This window comes from Carassius carassius, chromosome 9 (genome assembly GCF_963082965.1).
Source record: "Carassius carassius chromosome 9, fCarCar2.1, whole genome shotgun sequence".
Classification (NCBI taxonomy): Eukaryota; Metazoa; Chordata; class Actinopteri; order Cypriniformes; family Cyprinidae; genus Carassius; species Carassius carassius.
This window is the reverse complement of record NC_081763.1, coordinates 12037993-12057105: the sequence shown is the minus strand read 5'-3', so window position 1 is coordinate 12057105 and position 19113 is coordinate 12037993. Positions and strand designations below refer to the sequence as shown.

At 39.5% G+C, this 19113-nt stretch overlaps 2 protein-coding genes across 2 annotated transcripts; both read right to left on the bottom strand.

Moving 5' to 3' along the window:
* Positions 1-284: 284 nt before the first annotated feature.
* Positions 285-1407, bottom strand: ifnphi2 (interferon phi 2). The gene is made up of 5 exons (XM_059557252.1): positions 1171-1407; positions 989-1075; positions 700-846; positions 507-605; positions 285-390 (listed from the first exon to the last, which is right to left on the bottom strand). Exons 1-5 carry the CDS (start codon positions 1297-1299, stop codon positions 304-306), a joined length of 549 nt encoding a protein of 182 aa, XP_059413235.1. The 5' UTR covers positions 1300-1407; the 3' UTR covers positions 285-303.
* An 8901-nt stretch (positions 1408-10308) lies between these two features.
* Positions 10309-16508, bottom strand: LOC132148558 (interferon a3-like). Its single transcript, XM_059557251.1, has 4 exons — positions 16274-16508; positions 15860-15928; positions 11839-11988; positions 10309-10404 (listed from the first exon to the last, which is right to left on the bottom strand). The coding sequence occupies exons 1-4, from the start codon at positions 16400-16402 to the stop codon at positions 10309-10311; spliced, it is 444 nt and encodes a 147-aa protein (XP_059413234.1). The 5' UTR covers positions 16403-16508.
* Positions 16509-19113: the final 2605 nt, after the last annotated feature.

The window sequence follows — 19113 nt, the reverse complement described above, 5'->3', positions numbered from 1 at the left end:
TAAAAAAAAAGGTAATTTTAGGTGCTGAAGAAAAAAAGTGTTACAACCATACCCGGTCTCCTAAACAACTCTTGTTTTTGTGATATTGTTTGTTTGTAAATCGCCGCTTGTAAATTATACTCTGAGATATGCACTTCAGTGTCTTCAGTTTAATTGAGTGTTCAGTAATCATCTTGAATAATAATATCATTATTACAAAATTTAATCACTCAGTCAAATAAATAAATAAATACATAAAATAAATAATACGAATAAATAATAAGAATAAATAAATAAATAAATAGTCCACGAAAACTGAACAATTTAAGTAAATGACACAAGTTTAAGCGTAAATGTAAGAACACGCAGGAGCTCCTTTCGAACCACCTCCCATGCACAGTAACTGTAGTCCTGAAGGAGAAAAAAAGACAGCAATTTATAATAGCCATGGGCTTGAATAACAGTATTTTGTTAGGGTGCTTTGTAGACTATATTTTATGCATGCTGAACAATGAGGGTTTGTGTACCTTGTTTCTGAGGAGAGTGGCCAGTTTATCAAAGTAGGTTTTCAGTGCACCTTCTCTTGTGGGAAAATCATCCACGGGTCGCTGCTGTCTCCTCATAATCTACACACCAATGATAAATATGAGACACTTACAGGCATGTTCATATATTAATCTATAAAATCCTATTTTAAAAGTAAATGTAATATTCGCTTACACATGTGTACTCGTCAGTAAAACGATAAGCTATGTCTTGGAAATCCACCACTTTCTTCTGGTTCCAGGATTGTGGATGACTATCGTTAGCAAACAGGTAGTCAATGTGCTCCATGATCTTATAGATTGCCTTTGCTACACCAATGTTCTGCAAAGTAAACATATAACAAAGAAAACATTATGCCTGGTCTCCTTCATAATTCCTGGTTCTAGCAAGTGTTCAACAGAAACATGTAGACAGTCATGGAGCTAATGTGCATGGAATGACTCTTGATGTGTCTATAGTTTACCTGATTGGAGTCATTTGATTGCAGTGCAGATGTCGGGAAGGTTATTTTGACGTTTTCTTTCAAGCATTTACGAGGAAAAAGACCTCCCTGTACGGAGAGTGCGAACATAGGTGAAGACAGCCTAAATATATACAACAGGTAAAGGAATAAAAAGCAACCGGGAGGAAAAAAAAATAACTTACCATATTCTCAAGTAGTGTGTGAGTTTTTTTCACCAGGTCCCGCCGCAAAGTGCATTTTGTTGGCATTGAACAAATTTGGGCGAAAAAAAGAAATGGACACAGCAGAGCGATACATTTCCAAAGTGCCATTATATTTATTTGAAGCCAAAAACCAAAAAGATCAGAACGATTATGCAAAAAGTCAAAAATTAAAAGAGCTGTAAAATAGCACTCGGTCACAAACGGTGCTGAAACCTTTTGAAAATCTCCTGATATTTCTGAAGACATGGATGCAAATGGTCCGTTTTATACTAAACTGAGTGATGAATGGAAAGCGTGTGTTCGCTTTTGGATTTTCTGTAGACCGCAGCGCACTCTCTGTATGTTTCCCTCTATGCGCCTCTCTCTGCTTTGTGGTTAAGGATGTGGTCGGCCTATAGATCTATCTATCTATCTATCTATCTATCTATCTATCTATCTATCTATCTATCTATCTATCTATCTATCTATCTATCTATCTATCTATCTATCTATCTATCTATCTATCTATCTATCTATCTATCTATCTATCTATCTATCTATCTATCTCATTCCGGTGCCCACAAGATATAAATTATCAAATAAAATCTGCAAACAAGTGATTCTCTTCTCAGAATTGAGAAAAGCTTGTCTGTCGCAACAGAGGATCATCATATTATTTATGAATATGTTCTACAAAGTTTGACAGCCAGAAATTGTCCATGACTTTTTATTTTATATTTAGATTGTTTCATATTCTAAAACCTCTCGAATTTCGTTTTGTGAAATGCTTTGATGGAAGTGTATTTATGCCACATGTGTTTAAAATAAATTTATTTTTTGATCATTTGTGACATAATGCATTTTTTGTTATATAATACATCTAAAATTGTCTTCTATTAGACAAGCACACGACAATAATGTTGTCTTTACAGCTAAATAATCTTAAGTATCTTATCAAGAAAACTATAATTAGTGTAAAGGCTATTTATTAAGAATGAATTAGTTCTTTGGTTATCAATATAACTGTCATCTTGGGTTTTCTTATGGGTCAACTCTAAACACGCAGAAACCATCAAATGAAAGTTCACGAGTTTCACGTCAATAAAATGTTCATAACCAAACAGATTCAGCGCTCTGGCCTGTATGACTAAATTATGTAATGACTCTAAAGTACAAATTAAGATATTTTCATTACATTGATTAAATATTGGTCAGGATATGTCATCATTATCAGAAAGACCGCAGGGTGGTGTTACATGCGCCCCAGTGGCATATTCACTTTTCACTCTGAACTCGAAAAAGGCTACGTTGCCGGGCAAGTCCCGCAGTTCTTTCTATGAATGAACGATTGCTTTTTTTTTTCTTTGAAAAAAATTATAAGAACAAACCTTTGTTTTCAGACAAGTTGGAAAGCGAAGCACCCATTCGATTTATACTCCAGCTAACATAAGCGTATCAAAACTCCTAACGCCTAACCGCATGCACTATTCACTTCCCACACACACAGACCACACGAGCATTTAAACCCAGGTTCTCGCGCTCTATGAACTCAGTTCTGTCGATTCAGCGCGTGTGGCAGGCTGTGTTCCACTCATAACTAATAATGACTCTGCGCTATATTAATAATACCCACACCGTCATCATTAATGGCGGAATATTCCGTCTTCGCCACTGTTCACGTATGAAGTACAATTCCCTGAAATAAGCTATTGTGTTCATTTAGCCTCTGCTGCTGAGTATAGCCTATATCTGGAAAAAATAAAATAAACAAAGGGTTATCATTATGTGCATCATTATGGAACTGAGACTGATAATTTTCCTTTAAATGCATCATTATGGAACTGCCTAACCTATAGGGCAGTTAAAGTTGAGCCTGTTGTATGAGTCAAATAGTAAAATGACGAAAATAAAGATTGCACTGTTGAAATGGATCTTCACTGAAATCTTCTGAATCAGATGGTGCGAGTAAAGTACAGACACAAATCGTGAACGTGACGATTAAACAACAAAAGGAAAAAAATGTGAGCAACAGCAAGGGTGTTATATAAATGTATATCTGAGAGGAAACAATTGTCTACAGAAACGTTCAGAAAAGTTATTTTAATTTCATTCTACCTCCATGAAAGGCCTGATAAAGTTGCGTTTATGAGCGCAGTACTGCTACCAATAGGAAAAACACCATTTTTAACCTTTAAGCCCTTAATTCTGCTGTTTTTGTTCAGACCAACGCGAAAATCGACCCTTAATATTTAACTCTAATAGTTGTAAATGTGAACCAGTGGATAGCGAATATGCAAAAAAAACAAAAAAAAAAGTATAAATATTTTAACACAGTGTTTCTCTTTATATTTTTTTTTAGCTTTCAAGTAAATCCTGTTCACTCCTTTATCACATTTAAGATGCAATATAGAACTACTTAATGTGTTAATAGACGGCATTAAAAAAAAAAAAAAATAACTTTAGGCCTACACATCTTTATGACGAAAGTGAAAGTGACGTGACATACAGCCAAGTATGGCGACCCATACTCAGAATTCTGCTCTGCATTTAACCCATCCAAAGTGATCACAGTCATTTATGCTGCGCGCCCGTGGAGCAGTTTGTTATACATTTCACTTGGTCTTAAAGGGATAGTTCACCCAAAAATCTAAATTATGTTATTAATAACTCACCCTCATGTCGTTCCAAACTCGTGAGACCTCCGTTCATCTTCTGAACACAGTTTAAGATATTTTAGATTTAGTCCAAGAGCTCTCAGTCCCTCCATTGAAGCTGTGTGTACGGTATACTGTCCATGTCCAGATAGGTAAGAAAAACATCATCAAAGTAGTCCATGTGACATTAGAGGGTCAGTCAGAATTTAAACTTACAACATATTTTGGAGAGTTACAGCTGTCAAAAATTAGTCGGTAGTGTAGGGGTCTTGCTTTGAATGACTTTAGCACATCTGTGGCCACTGGACATTTCTTATACTGCTATGGTGTGCCATGTAGCTCTGAGAAACTCATGCTGCAGAACACTACCCCCAAACCATGACACTTCCTCCTCCAACTTCTTTTCACAATCTTGGTTCAGTCTTTCCTCAGTTTGATGCTGCACATAGTCATAGGCGTAAATTCTGCCACTAAATCACATGCCTAAACAGGAACTAGAGAAAGCATGAAAATAAACACACTTAGGCCAAACTAAATCATACAAAATACTATTTAGCATCAAACAAAGGCACCTACATGGTCAGTTGTTACGCAGTGATGAAATATACTCTATAGAAGAAAACAGAAGAAGTTATACTTTGCTTGTTTGTGAAAGTTAGTTTAGCTACCTCATATGTGAGCTGAGTGCATTTGAAGGCCTCAAGGCCAAACTGACTATGTATGCCTCATGGAAAATACAGAAGAAAGAACCGAAGAAGGGAGATGCCACAGGGAGAGATAATGTGGAAGTAGATAAGGTGTGTAAAACTCATTAAAACCCTGACAGCACTTTTAAATCCTAAAATGTATGTGCCTCTGCAACTTTGGGCACCCGTAAAGTGGTAGATAAGTTATCTTATTGAAAAATAGACTAGCAGGTGGTTTTTTACAATGAAAGCAAGCATTGTGAAAACTAATAAGCAATTATGGAAAAGTACTGGGAATGACACATGAAAGAATGGTCTGTACGCTCACTGGACAGTGATTTATATCGAAATTGTACAAAAGACAGATTCAGATGTTCTGCATGCATCTCGGCTTTGCTGTCTTCTTGCAATAAATTCTTATTTTGACTTCTGGAGCTCTGCCTCCTAAGCATAATTTTCCAAGACATCGAAGACTATTCTACACAACATGTGCAGCAAGAGACACGAAAGAAGCTCCGGTCTCAAATAGGCTACCCGCATGAGCTGGGTTATTCTGAATCGCTAATGACAACTGCTGTTTTCAGGGAATATACAGCAGTTCGTTCTGGTCCTCGATTCTGATTGGCTGAGAGGTCATTCCAACCATGAGATATTCATCTAGTATCGCTATACAAACCGCTTCACCTTTAATTCCACTCCGCTTGCAGCATCTCTCACGGTTCAATTCAATTCAATTCAAGTTTATTTGTATAGCACTTTTTACAATACAAATCGTTACAAAGCAACTTTACAGAAAATTATGTTTCTACAATATTTAGTAGTAGCTAGTAGTTTGTGCACTTTTAACGGTATTATGGCGGACGTCCAAACCCACTATAATATTAGAATATAGTTTTTTTTTTGGCGAGAATGTAAGTGATTAAACCTCAAATATATGGTTTGTTAATAAAGATAGAATTGAAAGCTTGAATTGAAAGTTCATTAAAACATGACAATTCAGTCAATGTTTAACTACAGTGCTTAATGAGTAAATCTCACGATTGGCGCCGATACAGGATGGCTGCCTCCGTGACGTGCTCTGCAGTTGTTTTTGTGTTTTTGTTAGTTTGTCCTGTCTTTAGTTATATTTCTGCAATCAGTTTCACCAGGGACACCAGTTTTCGACTATTCTGATGTTTTGCTGGACATTCTTGTCGGCGGAGCGGCTGCGCTGATCACACGCGTCAAGAGGACGCGCAGACGGGGAAAAAGAGCTGGCGCGCTCGTGAGACTCAGAAAACGCGAATTTCGAACGCCGTTGCCTAGCATCCATCTGGCAAATCTCCGCTCTCTACCCAACAAAACGGACGAACTGCTTTTGCTCTCTCGGACAAATAAAGATTTCTCTCACTCTGCTGCTCTGTGTTTCACGGAAACTTGGCTGAATGACACCATACCGGACAGCGTGCTCCATCTGCCGGACTTTCAGCTGTTTAGAGCGGATCGCGACGCAGAATCAACGGGGAAATCGCGCGGCGGCGGGACATGCTTTTACATCAATGAACGGTGGTGTACAGATGTAACTGTGTTAAAGAAGACGTGCTGCTCAAATCTCGAAACGCTCTTCATTAACTGCAAGCCGTTCTATTCGCCGCGGGAGTTTCACTCGCTCATTCTGGTTAGTGTTTACATCCCTCCTCAAGCGCACGTGAGCTCAGCTTTACAGAAACTCGCTGATCAGATCACAGAGACAGAACAACAACACCCAGACTCTGTTTTAATCATTCTTGGGGACTTTAATAAAGCCAATCTCTCCCGTGAACTGCCAAAATACAGACAGCATGTTACTTGTCCCACAAGAGACAGTAATATATTGGATCACTGTTACACAACAATAAAGGATGCATTTCACTCTGTTCCACGATCAGCTTTGGGACGTTCTGATCACCTTCTGGTTCATCTTATACCGACCTACAGGCAGAAACTAAAATCAGCTAAACCTGTATTAAGGACTGTAAAAAGATGGACTAATGAAGCAGAGCAGGATTTACAATCTTGTTTTGACCTCACTGATTGGAGTGTTTTTGAAGCTGCTGCCACCGATCTGGATGAACTCACAGAGACCGTAACATCATATATCAGTTTCTGTGAGGATATGTGTATTCCTACCAAGACTCAACTAAATTACAACAATGACAAACCGTGGTTCACTGCAAAACTCAGACAGCTCTGTCAGGCCAAAGAAGATGCTTACAGGAAGGGGGACAATGTCTTGTATAAACAGGCTAAATACACACTGGAAAAGGAGATCAAAGTGGCAAAGAGGAATTATTCTGAAAAAATAAGGACTCAGTTCACTTTGAACGACTCCGCATCAGTGTGGAAAAGCCTAAAGAAGATCACCAATTACAAGACACCACCCCCCAGCACTGTGGAGAATCAACGACTGGCAGACGATCTGAACGAGTTTTACTGCAGGTTTGAAAGAACACCCATCACCTGCCCTGAACACCTCCCCACACAACCATTCACACCATTCACAACTCCTGCAACCAACCCTGAATGCCTCTCCAAACAACCGTTCACACCATTCACAGCTCCTGCAACCCATCCTGATCACCTCTCCAATCAAGCGCTCTCACCATTCACACCTCCTGCATCCCCCCTCTCCCCCACACCTGCAATACAGATCAGCGAGGATGCGGTGCGCCAGGTCTTCCGGAAGCAGAAAAGGAAAAAAGCACCAGGCCCAGATTGCGTTACACCAGCCTGTCTGAAATCCTGTGCTGACCAGCTGGCCCCCATCTTCACACAGATCTTCAACAGATTGCTGGAACTGTGCGAAGTCCCTTCATGCTTCAAACGCTCCACCATCATCCCTATCCCAAAGAAATCCAAAATTACAGGACTAAATGACTACAGGCCTGTGGCTCTAACGTCTGTAGTCATGAAGTCATTTGAAAAACTGGTGCTGGCCCACCTGAAAGACATCACTGGACCCTTGCTAGATCCTCTTCAGTTTGCCTACAGAGCAAACAGGTCTGTGGACGATGCAGTAAACATCGGACTGCATTATGTTCTGCAACACCTAGACAGACCGGGGACCTATGTGAGGATCCTGTTTGTGGACTTCAGCTCTGCCTTCAACACGATCATCCCAAACCTCCTCTTGCCCAAACTAACTCAGCTCTCCGTGCCCACCTCCGTCTGTCAGTGGATCAACAGCTTCCTGACAGACAGGCAGCAGCTAGTGAGGCTGGGAAAATACACATCCAGCACCCGTACAATCAGCACCGGAGCTCCCCAGGGCTGTGTTCTCTCCCCACTGCTCTTCTCCCTGTACACTAACGATTGCACATCTAAGGACCCCTCTGTCAAGCTCCTGAAGTTTGCAGATGACACCACACTCATCGGCCTCATTCAGGACGGTGACGAGTCTGCTTACAGACAGGAGGTTAAAGAGCTGGCTGTCTGGTGCACTCTCAACAACCTGGAGCTTAACACGCTCAAAACAGTGGAGATGACTGTGGACTTCAGGAGAAACCCCCCTGCACTCCCCCCACTCACCATCATGAACAGCACTGTGACTGCAGTGGAGTCATTCAGGTTCCTGGGCACCACTATCTCTCAGGACCTGAAGTGGGACATTCACATTGACTCCATTGTGAAAAAGGCCCAGCAGAGGTTGTACTTCCTTCGCCAGCTGAGGAAGTTTAACCTGCCACAGGATCTGCTGAAACAGTTCTACTCCACCATCATCAAATCCATCCTCTGCACTTCAGTAACTGTCTGGTTCAGCTCAGCTTCTAAATCGGACCTCAGAGGACTACAGAGGGTAGTCCGGACTGCTGAGCGAATTATCGGTACAACCCTCCCATCTATTCAAGAACTGTACTTATCCAGAGTGAGCAAAAGGGCTGTTAAAATCACTCTGGACCCCTCACATCCAGCACACTCCCTCTTTGAACAGTTGCCATCTGGTCGACGCTACAGAGCACTGAGCACCAGAACGACCAGACACAGGAACAGTTTCTTCCCTCAGGCAATCCATCTTATGAACAGCTGATAATAACTGTGGGACACACTACACTATTTATATTTATATACACTACACTTTTTATCCAACACACATACTTAGCGTACACTTAAATCTTTTGCACATAATATACATGTACATACATGGAACACACTACACTACTTATATTTATATACACATACACTTATTTATCCAACACACATACTTAGCGTACAGTTAAAACTTTTCCACATAATATACATGTACATACATAAATGCTCATTTTAATATACCTGCCATACATTGTCAATTTGTATATTGTCAATCCTTACCCACCTATTTGTATTTTTTTGTATTTTTATTCCTTATTGTGTTTTTTGTTCTGTCGCTGTTATGTTGCACTGCGGAGCTCTGTCACGAAAACAAATTCCTCGTATGTGTGAACATACCTGGCAATAAAGATCATTCAGATTCTGATTCTGATTCTGATTCTGATTCGTTCCCATGTATGACCTTATTTATTTTGTGGAACACACAAAAAAAAAGTTTCAGATATTTTTGACTGACAACAAACAGAGACTTTTTTCCCAGCAAATATAATTTGACTCAAAAATGAAAGCTTTGTGACTTTGGCGCCCCCCTTCGAAAAGAGCTTATTTGTGGTGATCATTATAGTGAAGCATTTGCATTACAGGAGAAAAAAATAATGAAACACTTTTTACACTTCACAAAGAACAATCTCTGAAGACCCATAAAATGAATTGTAAACTGTACTTGGTGTGTGGAAGTTCAATGCGTTTATTAAACAATGTTAACACCTTAGATTCAATAATAGTTTTTTTTATTATTTGAAAGTACAAAATGTTTATGACAATTAGAGCAAATAAATAACATTAAACATGAAAACAATAAATATACTGGAATATAAAAATGTAAACAAAGATATCTAAATATATTTAAGTATACTTAAAACAATCCTGAAATATCCAACATGCATGTGCATAACAACATGCTGACTGACTGACAGTTAATACATAAGATCTGAAATGCATAGCATATTTTTACATTTACTTAGCAAAATATCTGAGTATAGTTTAGGCAAAGAGCCTTACTCTCACCTAAACCAGATAGAAAAGTTTTCACAGGTATTTGTAAGAAACAGAATTAGCTTGTTTGATCTGATTACTTCAAGTTTTCATAGGAAACACATAAGGTAAAGACTGTATTAAAGCACTGCCCATTAGTCAAAATAAGCTACTCTAATTTACATTCTAGGTTTCATTCATTGCAATTACATACAGACATATGAATACACAAATACATTTGTAACATTGTTTTTCTTTTTCTTGAGTTTTTGTTTGTAAGGCATTGTTTGCAGCATTTTTTTTTATGGAATGCGCCACTAGTCATACATTTTTTTCTGTCATTAGGTCTTTTTCTGTGATTGGTTGTCTGTTAAACTCTTGCCAGGGACTTGTTTGCATTGTTTGCGATGATCTCCATCCTCTGAAGGTGGGTTGTCACAGCTCTCCGGATCTGCTCCCATGCGTGAGAACTATATTTCTTAAACACAAGAGTAACATCTTTAGCTGTGTATCACTGACTTTATATTTTATATGGAAGAAAATAATTCCCTTTCCTCTTTACTAAGTAACATTAACATTGCAGAATCACAACTACAATATGCCTCATAAAGGCATTAAGAAAAATAAAGCTGATGCCAGAAATCAGTCAACTAATTGAAGAGTATAAAATCACATACAAACAATGGAATAAGCTGTGATATCATATTATACAATCAAACTTACTTCTTTCTTAAAATCTTCTTTAAAGTCCTAAAGTGCCTTATTATCTTTTTCTCATATGACTCCATATGTGACAGCTTTTGGTATTGGGCAACCTGATAAAAGCAAACAAAATATAAACAATGAGGGAAAATAACATAAATGACAAAATAGTTGTAGCAATTTTTTTTCTTCATATAACACATTTATTTAAATGCGCTTATTAATTTAGCCCTTTCATCTGAACATCAACATTTTTTAGATTAATGTCATATAACAGTTTTGAGGTTAAAAGAGGAATCATTCAATCTAAATTCATGGTATTTTACTATTATGACAATCCTTTTAATAAATGTGGGAACTGGGAAGTCGTGGTCTAGTGGTTAGAGAGTTTAACTCCTAACCGAGCACCAACCTCCCGCTCTCTCTCGTGAAGCCAATAAGGAAGTGACTAAAACTGCAATTCATCGACTGGCCACTTGAGGCTGGCTGCAAAAGAGAGTCAGTCCCATAGACTCCCCATGTTAAAATGCCCAACTTTACAGCAGAAAAAACATGTTTACAGCCTAGTGCAAAAAATAATTTTGGTCTAAATAGTTAATTTTGCCCTTCATGACGACTGTGAATGTCTTTCCAACAAGAATGTCAAATTTGGACTCGTCTGACCATAAAACACTATTCCACTTTGAAATAGTCAATTTTTAATGAGCCTTGGCCCACAGGACACAACGGCGCTTCTGGACCATGTTCACATATGGCTTCCTTTTTGCATGATAGAGCTTTAGTTGGCATCTGCTGATGGCGCGGCGGATTGTGTTTACCGACAGTGGTTTCTGAAAGTATTCCTGGGCCCATTTAGTAATGTCATTGACACAATCATGCCGATGAGTGATGCAGTGTCGTCTGAGAGCCCGAAGACCACGGGCATCCAATAAAGGTCTCCGGCCTTGTCCCTTACGCACAGAGATTTCTCCAGTTTCTCTGAATCTTTTGATGATGTTATGCACTGTAGATGATGAGATTTGCAAAGCCTTTGCAATTTGACGTTGAGGAACATTGTTTTTTAAGTTTTCCACAATTTTTTTTACGCAGTCTTTCACAGATTGGAGAGCCTCTGCCCATCTTTACTTCTGAGAGACTCTGCTTCTCTAAGACAAAGCTTTTATAGCTAATCATGTTACAGACCTGATATCAATTAACTTAATTAATCACTAGATGTTCTCCCAGCTGAATCTTTTCAAAACTGCTTGCTTTTTTAGCCATTTGTTGCCCCCGTGCCAACTTTTTTGAGACCTGTAGCAGGCATTAAATTTTAAATGAGCTAATTAAGTGGATAAAAGTGTAAAATTTCTCAGTTTAAACATTTTCTACGTTATCTATGTTCTATTGTGAATAAAATATTGGCTCATGTGATTTGAAATTCCTTTAGTTTTCATTTTATTAAAATTTAAAAAACGTCCCAACTTTTCCGGAATTCGGGTTGTACACAATTTATATGGAATTCTGATATTAGTTTCTCCTAAGCACAAAAACTTTCAGACAAGACTTACACATTCTTTGAGCTCAGATGACTGCCTGTGCAGGTCTTTTAGGAAATATTCCACTAGTTTCCATTGCTCTGGATTCATGTGTTCTTTGGCATCCATGAGGTTGATGATCTGATCTAAGGTCAAGACAAGAAACCTCACCTGGTCCTCCACCTGTAAGCAGATATAATGCTGTGTAGGTAACTGGTCCCATATAAACAATGTTGTCAAGTATGCACGTTTTGTAAGATTTTCACGTCATGAAAACCATATATAACTTTTGCTATTTATTTTGATAGCATATGTTTTATTTATGGAATGAAATGTTTGCCCTCTGCATTCAATCACAGAGAAAAGTTTACAAACTGTCTCAGGTTACGTATGTAACCATAGTTCCCTGAGTAGGGAACGAGACACTGCGTCCTCTAGGGGCAGCTTTGGGGAACACCTCGTCGTGACCCGTGTCTGAAGCATACATTGAAAAAACACCAACTTATTGTCCGGCGACAGCCTCCGACGTCACTACCTGCGCGACTATAAATAAGCACCAGGAGAGCAGGTCACTATCTTCTTCATCTGAAGCTTGCGTCCGAAGCATGGCAGGGAGCTAGACGACGCAGTGTCTCGTTCCCTACTCAGGGAACTATGGTTACATATGTAACCTGAGACAGTTCCCTTTCGAGGGAACTTCGAACTGCGTCCTCTAGGGGCCACTTTGGGGAACAGAATAACCACGCTGCCATGCGGAGGGGAGTGCAGGCCAGAATCATGGCGAGCACTGAGTACCAACTCTACCATTTCCATGGGAGTTGCCCCTGGGACGTTAGACGGCTGTCTGTGACAGTACCCCTTACGGCCAAAAGGCCTAAGCTACATACCCAACTTAATTGTTAGGGCCTCGGCCCAGGGTAGATCTGAAGGCTTGGAATCAGGAAAGATTCCTTTAAAGGGATACAGCTAAGAACCTAGTATTTCTACCAAGTCTTGCCTGTCACACAGGGGCTACCGCTAGCTTACGCATAAGCTTGCTGAAAGAGCTGTCTCGACAGTTCTCTAGTAGCAACACCCTGTTTAGATAGGTATCCGAGGATACATAGGTGGAGTGGCACCCAAGATGAATGGGGCTTTTACCAACTCAAGAAAGGGCACGAAGCAACCGCACGAAGCCCTCACCATATAGGATTTTAGAAAGAACACAGAATACTAGCGTGCAAACTTACCACAGTGTGGATTTCAGAAAGTGTGCAAAGACTTCACGTGCACACTTACCATAGCATGGATTTTCAAATACTGTTCTAAGGAGGGGCTCTCGTGGCTCTCTGATAGAGCAGCTCATAGATGGAACGATGCATCTCAAAACAGTAAGATTGAGGGTCATCAACTCGATCTATGGAAACAATACTGGAGCGCTCTGGGGAAAAACAGAGAACTCAGTCTCATATGAGAGGAGAACTCCGAGCTCAGAGTAGTGCGCTCATAGGCGACCCTTTTTTTTTTTTTTTGGAAAAAGGGGAGCGCTGCTAAGTTATCACGAGAATCACCCAAATAGCCCCTCATGTTGAGGGAAGCGATGCTTGAGGTGTATAAACAAATACACACTGGCTGAATGGAGCCCAAGGAACCAAGGTCTAATCATCTCAAGAAAGGGAACGAAGTTGAGCGCGTAACCCTTATCGTACAAGATTTCAGAAAGTTTGCAGAGTCTTGCGTGCAAACTTACCACTTGTGGATTTTTAGAAAGTGCGCAAAGTGTTAATGTGCACAATGACCACCATGTGGTTTTGAGAAAGTAGCTACACAAAGCTTAGCGTGTGTACTAAAAGGTTCCTAAGCATTGCAGAAGCGCTGAATCTCACGAGAGAAGCAAGCTCAATTTTACAAACCTAGAGCGAGGGGAGCATCACCTGAGGCAGCATATACGAGAAGACTTCTGTAACTGCCACCTCCACTTCCCGCTAGATGCGACAGCACCCCTAAGCGGCCAGGAGGCCCCTCGGGGTGACCTGGCTGGACATCCATGAAATTCCCTGCAGTGCTGTGCCAGGCCTGATGATCAAGGAGGCTCTTTCATAAACCTGTGATCTCAGCTGCCTAATACCGGAACATGAAGCCGGATGGCAGGTGCTGGCGAGTGTTTAGTAAACACTGTAACTGAGCACTGCAAAAGGAAACTCACAGAGTTTATTAGTAGACACGTAACCACCAGCAATTAAATACACATGTATATACAGAGAGGGTTACATTTACTCACCCACCCTCCTGCGCTGGAGCCCCGCTCAAGGGGCGCCTCCTTTTAGTCTGGACCATCAGTCAGGTGGTTGCTATGAACATAGAACCATAAAAACATTATAGGTCCAGCATAGGAGACTGTTATGCGAGAGGTTTCCACCTAACCTCGATCAGGTGGAGAGCTGGTGGTTACAGGGGAATTAGGAAGGGGAGGATAAAAGCAGAAGTTAACCCTCTGAAGTCGATTAACGCATATACGCGTTATGAGGCTATTTTTTCCTGATAACCTCTTAGACTCCAGAGGGTTAAAAATCCCCAAAGGGAACGAGTGGATACCTCGGTATCACTCTGATTCGGACGAGAACGTTGCCTCATCTAGATCATACCCCTTAGGTTCTCCTTACCTCCTCTTGACCCACGATTCCTCTAACCCCTGCCCGCAGGTGGGGGAGGAGCGCGAGTTGCGACACTAGCTTTCTGTGCCTGTCTTTGATCCTCAGATCGGGACAGGCCAGGACCCCTATGTTGTTCGGGCTCAGACCTGGACCTTCGTGGAACGAAGGATCTGAAAGCAGCAGAGTGCGCCTTCGTCTACCTGAACTTCTCAAATTGCCATCTCAATGGAAATATCGAAAAGCTCAGAAGGCTAAACCTGAGCATCGAGAAGAAAGCATTTTCTTTCCTCCCGATGTCTGCCAGATTCATCCACAGATGTCTCTCCACTGCCACAATGGCCACCATAGTCCTGCCCATGGCAGAGGCGGCCTGCTTGGTAGCACGGAGAGAGATCCATGGTGCGGCACAGCTCAGCTACCTGATCAGAAAAAGGCCCCTGCCTCTATCCGGGTCTCTTTGCAGATCAGTCTGATATGCTTGAAGCACCAGCATTGTGTGTAATAAAGCCACAGCCTGACTTGCTACTGCGTATGACTTGCCATTTAAGGAAGATGATTTTCTGAAGGGGCTTAAATGGCAAGGAGGGATATTAAGAGAGGATGTTTCCCCTGCAGAAAGAAAACATTTTCACAGATAAAAATTATTTATAAACTATTTATAAAAATTTTTGCTCTTTCTACAGGGGGCATTCCCTCATAGCCGCTTCCGCGCATCACCTCGATGTCAGCAGATTACTTTCATGCCGAAACCGATGGATGTGAGAAGAAAACGGCATCTTTCTTTTCTTTTTAATCTCTGTACGGAGATCATGCAGAAATAAAAGGCTCACCTGAGATGGAGGGTTATGGTTAAAAGGTAATTTTCGCTCAATAACCTCCAACAGCTCTACATACGCAGGGCAGGAGAATTGAGAAGGCTCAGCCTCAGCTTTTTCACCATCCTCAAATATCTCCTGCTTTTCCTGGGTAAAAACCCAGCAGAGCACTAACCTCAGTATCAGCAAGTGTTAAAGATATAACATCATCCTCCCGAGGCTCTCTCTCTTGTCCGCCGCCCTTCTTTCTTTTTTTTTTTTTTTTTTACGAGCGCGAAAGGGAAAGTCCCTCTTTAAACCATTCAGACAGATCCACCTGTATTCTCACATCGTCTAAACACTTGCTAGTTGTCGCCATGATAAACAGGGAAAGATCGCCCTTACCAGTTCTTTCAGATGCACGCTTCAAACAGTAAGTGAAGATGAAGAAGATAGTGACGTGCTCTCCCGGTGCTTATTTATAGTTGCGCCGGTAGTGACGTCGGAGGCTGTCGCCGGCCAACAAGTTGGTGTTTTTTCAATGTATGCTTCAGATACGGGTCACGATGAGGTGTTCCCCAAAGCGGCCCCTAGAGGACGCAGTTCGAAGTTCCCTCGAAAGGGAACCTTAGCATCTCCTATCAAGTTGTACAGGGGCCCTGGAAATCGCACCTTAACAGCCCCAGGATGTCCACCCTGTAAGACAGAGTACAATTTGTAATTTCTGATATGTTTCATAGCTGTTCATCCATATGCATATAATAATAATAATAATAATAATAAACAAACATTACTGTATAAATGCTGAACGAATCAGATTAAACTGACAGCATTCCTCAATATGTTAAAAACACGTTTAGTGCAGTTTTCCAGATAGTTGTGAATCATTCTGTAAGGTTTTAATTAACAACTACTAAGACAAAAACAAGACATAGCCTAGTCGAGAGCTTTAAGGACCTTGTAGAAAAGGGCTGTGGTTGTATTGTTTCTGATGAACATTCACAAATAAATCATGAAGCTTTTAAAGCGTAGGCTACTTACCATTTTCTCAAGCAGTGTCAGAGAATCGGCGTTCACCATCCTGTATCTGCCGAGCCATCTGCAAGCGGAGCATTGACTCAGAGCTACAAATATCACACAAATATATGTCCACATTTGAGTTTGTTTCATCTTTGTATACGTGCACTAGCTTTCTACTGTGTCGCTCGAGGGAATGATGCAGGGACATGGTGGAGTTTGCTGGATTTTATTCGGGAGTATATGGAAAGGGAAAACGCAGTGTGCAGGTCTGTACTATCCGGCTTACTTTCACTTCCTAGCTGTAGTTAATGTCCATAGACTACTATACAACATATCTCATCTGGTCTGCTATGATTAACAAAAACCCAGAGCCGGATAATCCATAAGGGCACTTGGGCCATTGCCCAGGGGCACCAACCATTCACAACAGCTAGGGGGGCACCACATGACACAAGTTTTAAAAATATTTTTCGTAAATTGTTTTATTATTAACTTGAAATTCTTGAAAGACCATACATAACTCGTTTATGAACACTAACTTAACAACAATAATAATAATAATAAATTATAAATAAATAAAGATTACCTGACCACTATCAGTCATATTTATATTTAATCTTTAATCGTCTTTAGCTCACTTGACACCAGCACACAAACTTTCGTCTAAAACACAAATGAATGCTATTAACATCTTCAATATAAGTTACAGCAATCCCCAAATAAAGCAATTTCTCAAAATAATTACCTGATTCCAAAGTATTTCAAGGTCGCTGACGTTTCCAAACGAGAAGGGGTTTATACCTGCGGGATGTGTACAGAAGAACACTTTCTGTTTGAGACGTAATGCGTTACGCTTTGTTAACGCCACGTGATGACGCAACCTCCTACAATCGCTCTCATTGGACTTCACCGCACTTTCTCTTGGCGCAATGAAATGCAATTTCTCATTGTCACTACTCAAGAAAAAATGGGCTAGCTTTGACCGTCAGTTTAAACAAATATTTTGCATTCAAGCATATCTTTCTATATTTGTTTTTACATAATAACACACATGCTACTGGGAAAAGAAAAAAGAAAAAAAGTAGGCTATAACCTGAATGCACTATAAAGTCGCTTTGGATAAAAGGGTCTGCTAAATGTAAAATAATATCAGTAATATTATTAATAATAATAAGAACAATAATAACTATTATTAAAATATTTTAACAACAACAATACGCCTAATAGGCCTAGTAATAATAAGGCTATAATAATAACTGCTATTATTATTATTATATCCTAATTATTATTATTAGGCCTATTGTTGTTGTTAAAATATTTTATAGCATTTGCTTATAGAACAGAATATATATATATATATATATATATATATATATATATATATATATATATATATATATATATATATATATATATATATATATATATATATAAATTAACCCAGGTTAAGCCATTTATAAAGCGGTGTTTGGAACAGGAGTAGCTAAAAACAAATAAACAGACAAAAAAAACACTTATTAACAGAAAACAGTAATTTCGAAAACAGTGTTCAATCAGCGAATGACCAGCTTGCATCTAAATGACACTGATGAACTTGTATAACAACGACAAGAAAAATCTATAAAAAAAATATAAATAATTGATAAAACAATCAGTAGGCGTGCAAATTTAAACAAATAAAGATAAAGGTTAACATGACAACAAGACTTCTTGCACTTACATATAGGTTGTATGAAATCTAACTTGGTTCTTCAAGTTCAGTGTAGGTGTTTTAAATACATATTCTCAACACTGTGGTTTCTCTGGTTCGTTATTACTGGCTGCGAAGTTGATGACTTGTTTTATTGTTAGAATTGTTTGTTTGAATCCTTAATTTTTCAGTATAGAAAAATCATCTTTAACCAATCTACATCCTCCACGCGTGATTTCTATCAACGAGAACTTGAAAGCACATTTAAGATGTTGCACCTCTTTGCCTGTAGATGGTAAGTTTGGCAAAGATGACTTTTCTAACGAGCCGCAAATAATGAAGCAGATTACAGGAGGTTTAATGATGTTTTGATCGCAGCAAAAACAAAAGTAACAGTGCAGAAGGTGCTTACAGTAGACGTTTTGTTCACGATATTAGATCTTTTAAAAGTGAAGGAATAATAGAAAGTTACGGGAGAAAACCTTTGCGTGAGAGTTGGCTCCGGGTTTCATTGTTCACTCATCGATACCTGTGTTTGATTTCTTTCGACCACAGCTGTCGCCTTGACCTTTTCTGTTGAATTTTGTGTGAGGACAGAGCCCAAAGTGATGTAAACAATACGCGAGCAACAATAAATGATAAATTATAATTTTCTTAGTCTTCTTATTACTTTTTTTGTGTCCTGCTTATTTTTTTGTTAGGAACTTTTTTTTTTATTAATATAGATATAGGGCTATATGTGTATATGTGTTAAATTAACGTTTTTTTTCTTTTCCCTCGAAATTACTGAAAATGTTCATGCTACATTTTCCCCAGTAATATGTCTATACCGAAATCTTTCCAAATGTAGTCAACCTGAAAAATATTTAAAAGTTGTGACAGCTAGACATATTGAACGACATAATGACCGATTTAAGAGACAGTTTACATACCGTAAGTATAATTTATTTTTTGTGAACATTGGTCAAGTGAGAAATTGTACATTTGTGACAAAGACATTTAGACATCCATTGTGTTACAAACAACATGTAAACGAAACATTAATTCATAATAACAGCACATTCCCGAATAAACAGTGAATTGTAGCCTACAGAACAATAAAAGTTTGTTCGCTTATTGTAAACCTTTTAGTGTAGTCTATAGTTCTGCTTAATAAATATGTTTAGGCTAT

Excerpts from the sequence above, each read along its gene's own strand:
- ifnphi2 (XM_059557252.1), bottom strand. The coding sequence starts at position 1,299 with ATGGCACTTTGGAAATGTATCGCTCTGCTGTGTCCATTTCTTTTTTTC. Across the intron at positions 847-988 it reads AATCAAATGACTCCAATCAG|AACATTGGTGTAGCAAAGGC; the intron begins GTAAACTATAGA and ends TTTACTTTGCAG. Across the intron at positions 606-699 it reads TTACTGACGAGTACACATGT|ATTATGAGGAGACAGCAGCG; the intron begins GTAAGCGAATAT and ends ATTGGTGTGTAG.
- LOC132148558 (XM_059557251.1), bottom strand. The coding sequence starts at position 16,402 with ATGAAACAAACTCAAATGTGGACATATATTTGTGTGATATTTGTAGCT. Across the intron at positions 15,929-16,273 it reads TGACACTGCTTGAGAAAATG|GGTGGACATCCTGGGGCTGT; the intron begins GTAAGTAGCCTA and ends TCTGTCTTACAG. Across the intron at positions 11,989-15,859 it reads ACTTGATAGGAGATGCTAAG|GTGGAGGACCAGGTGAGGTT; the intron begins GTTCCCTTTCGA and ends ATCTGCTTACAG.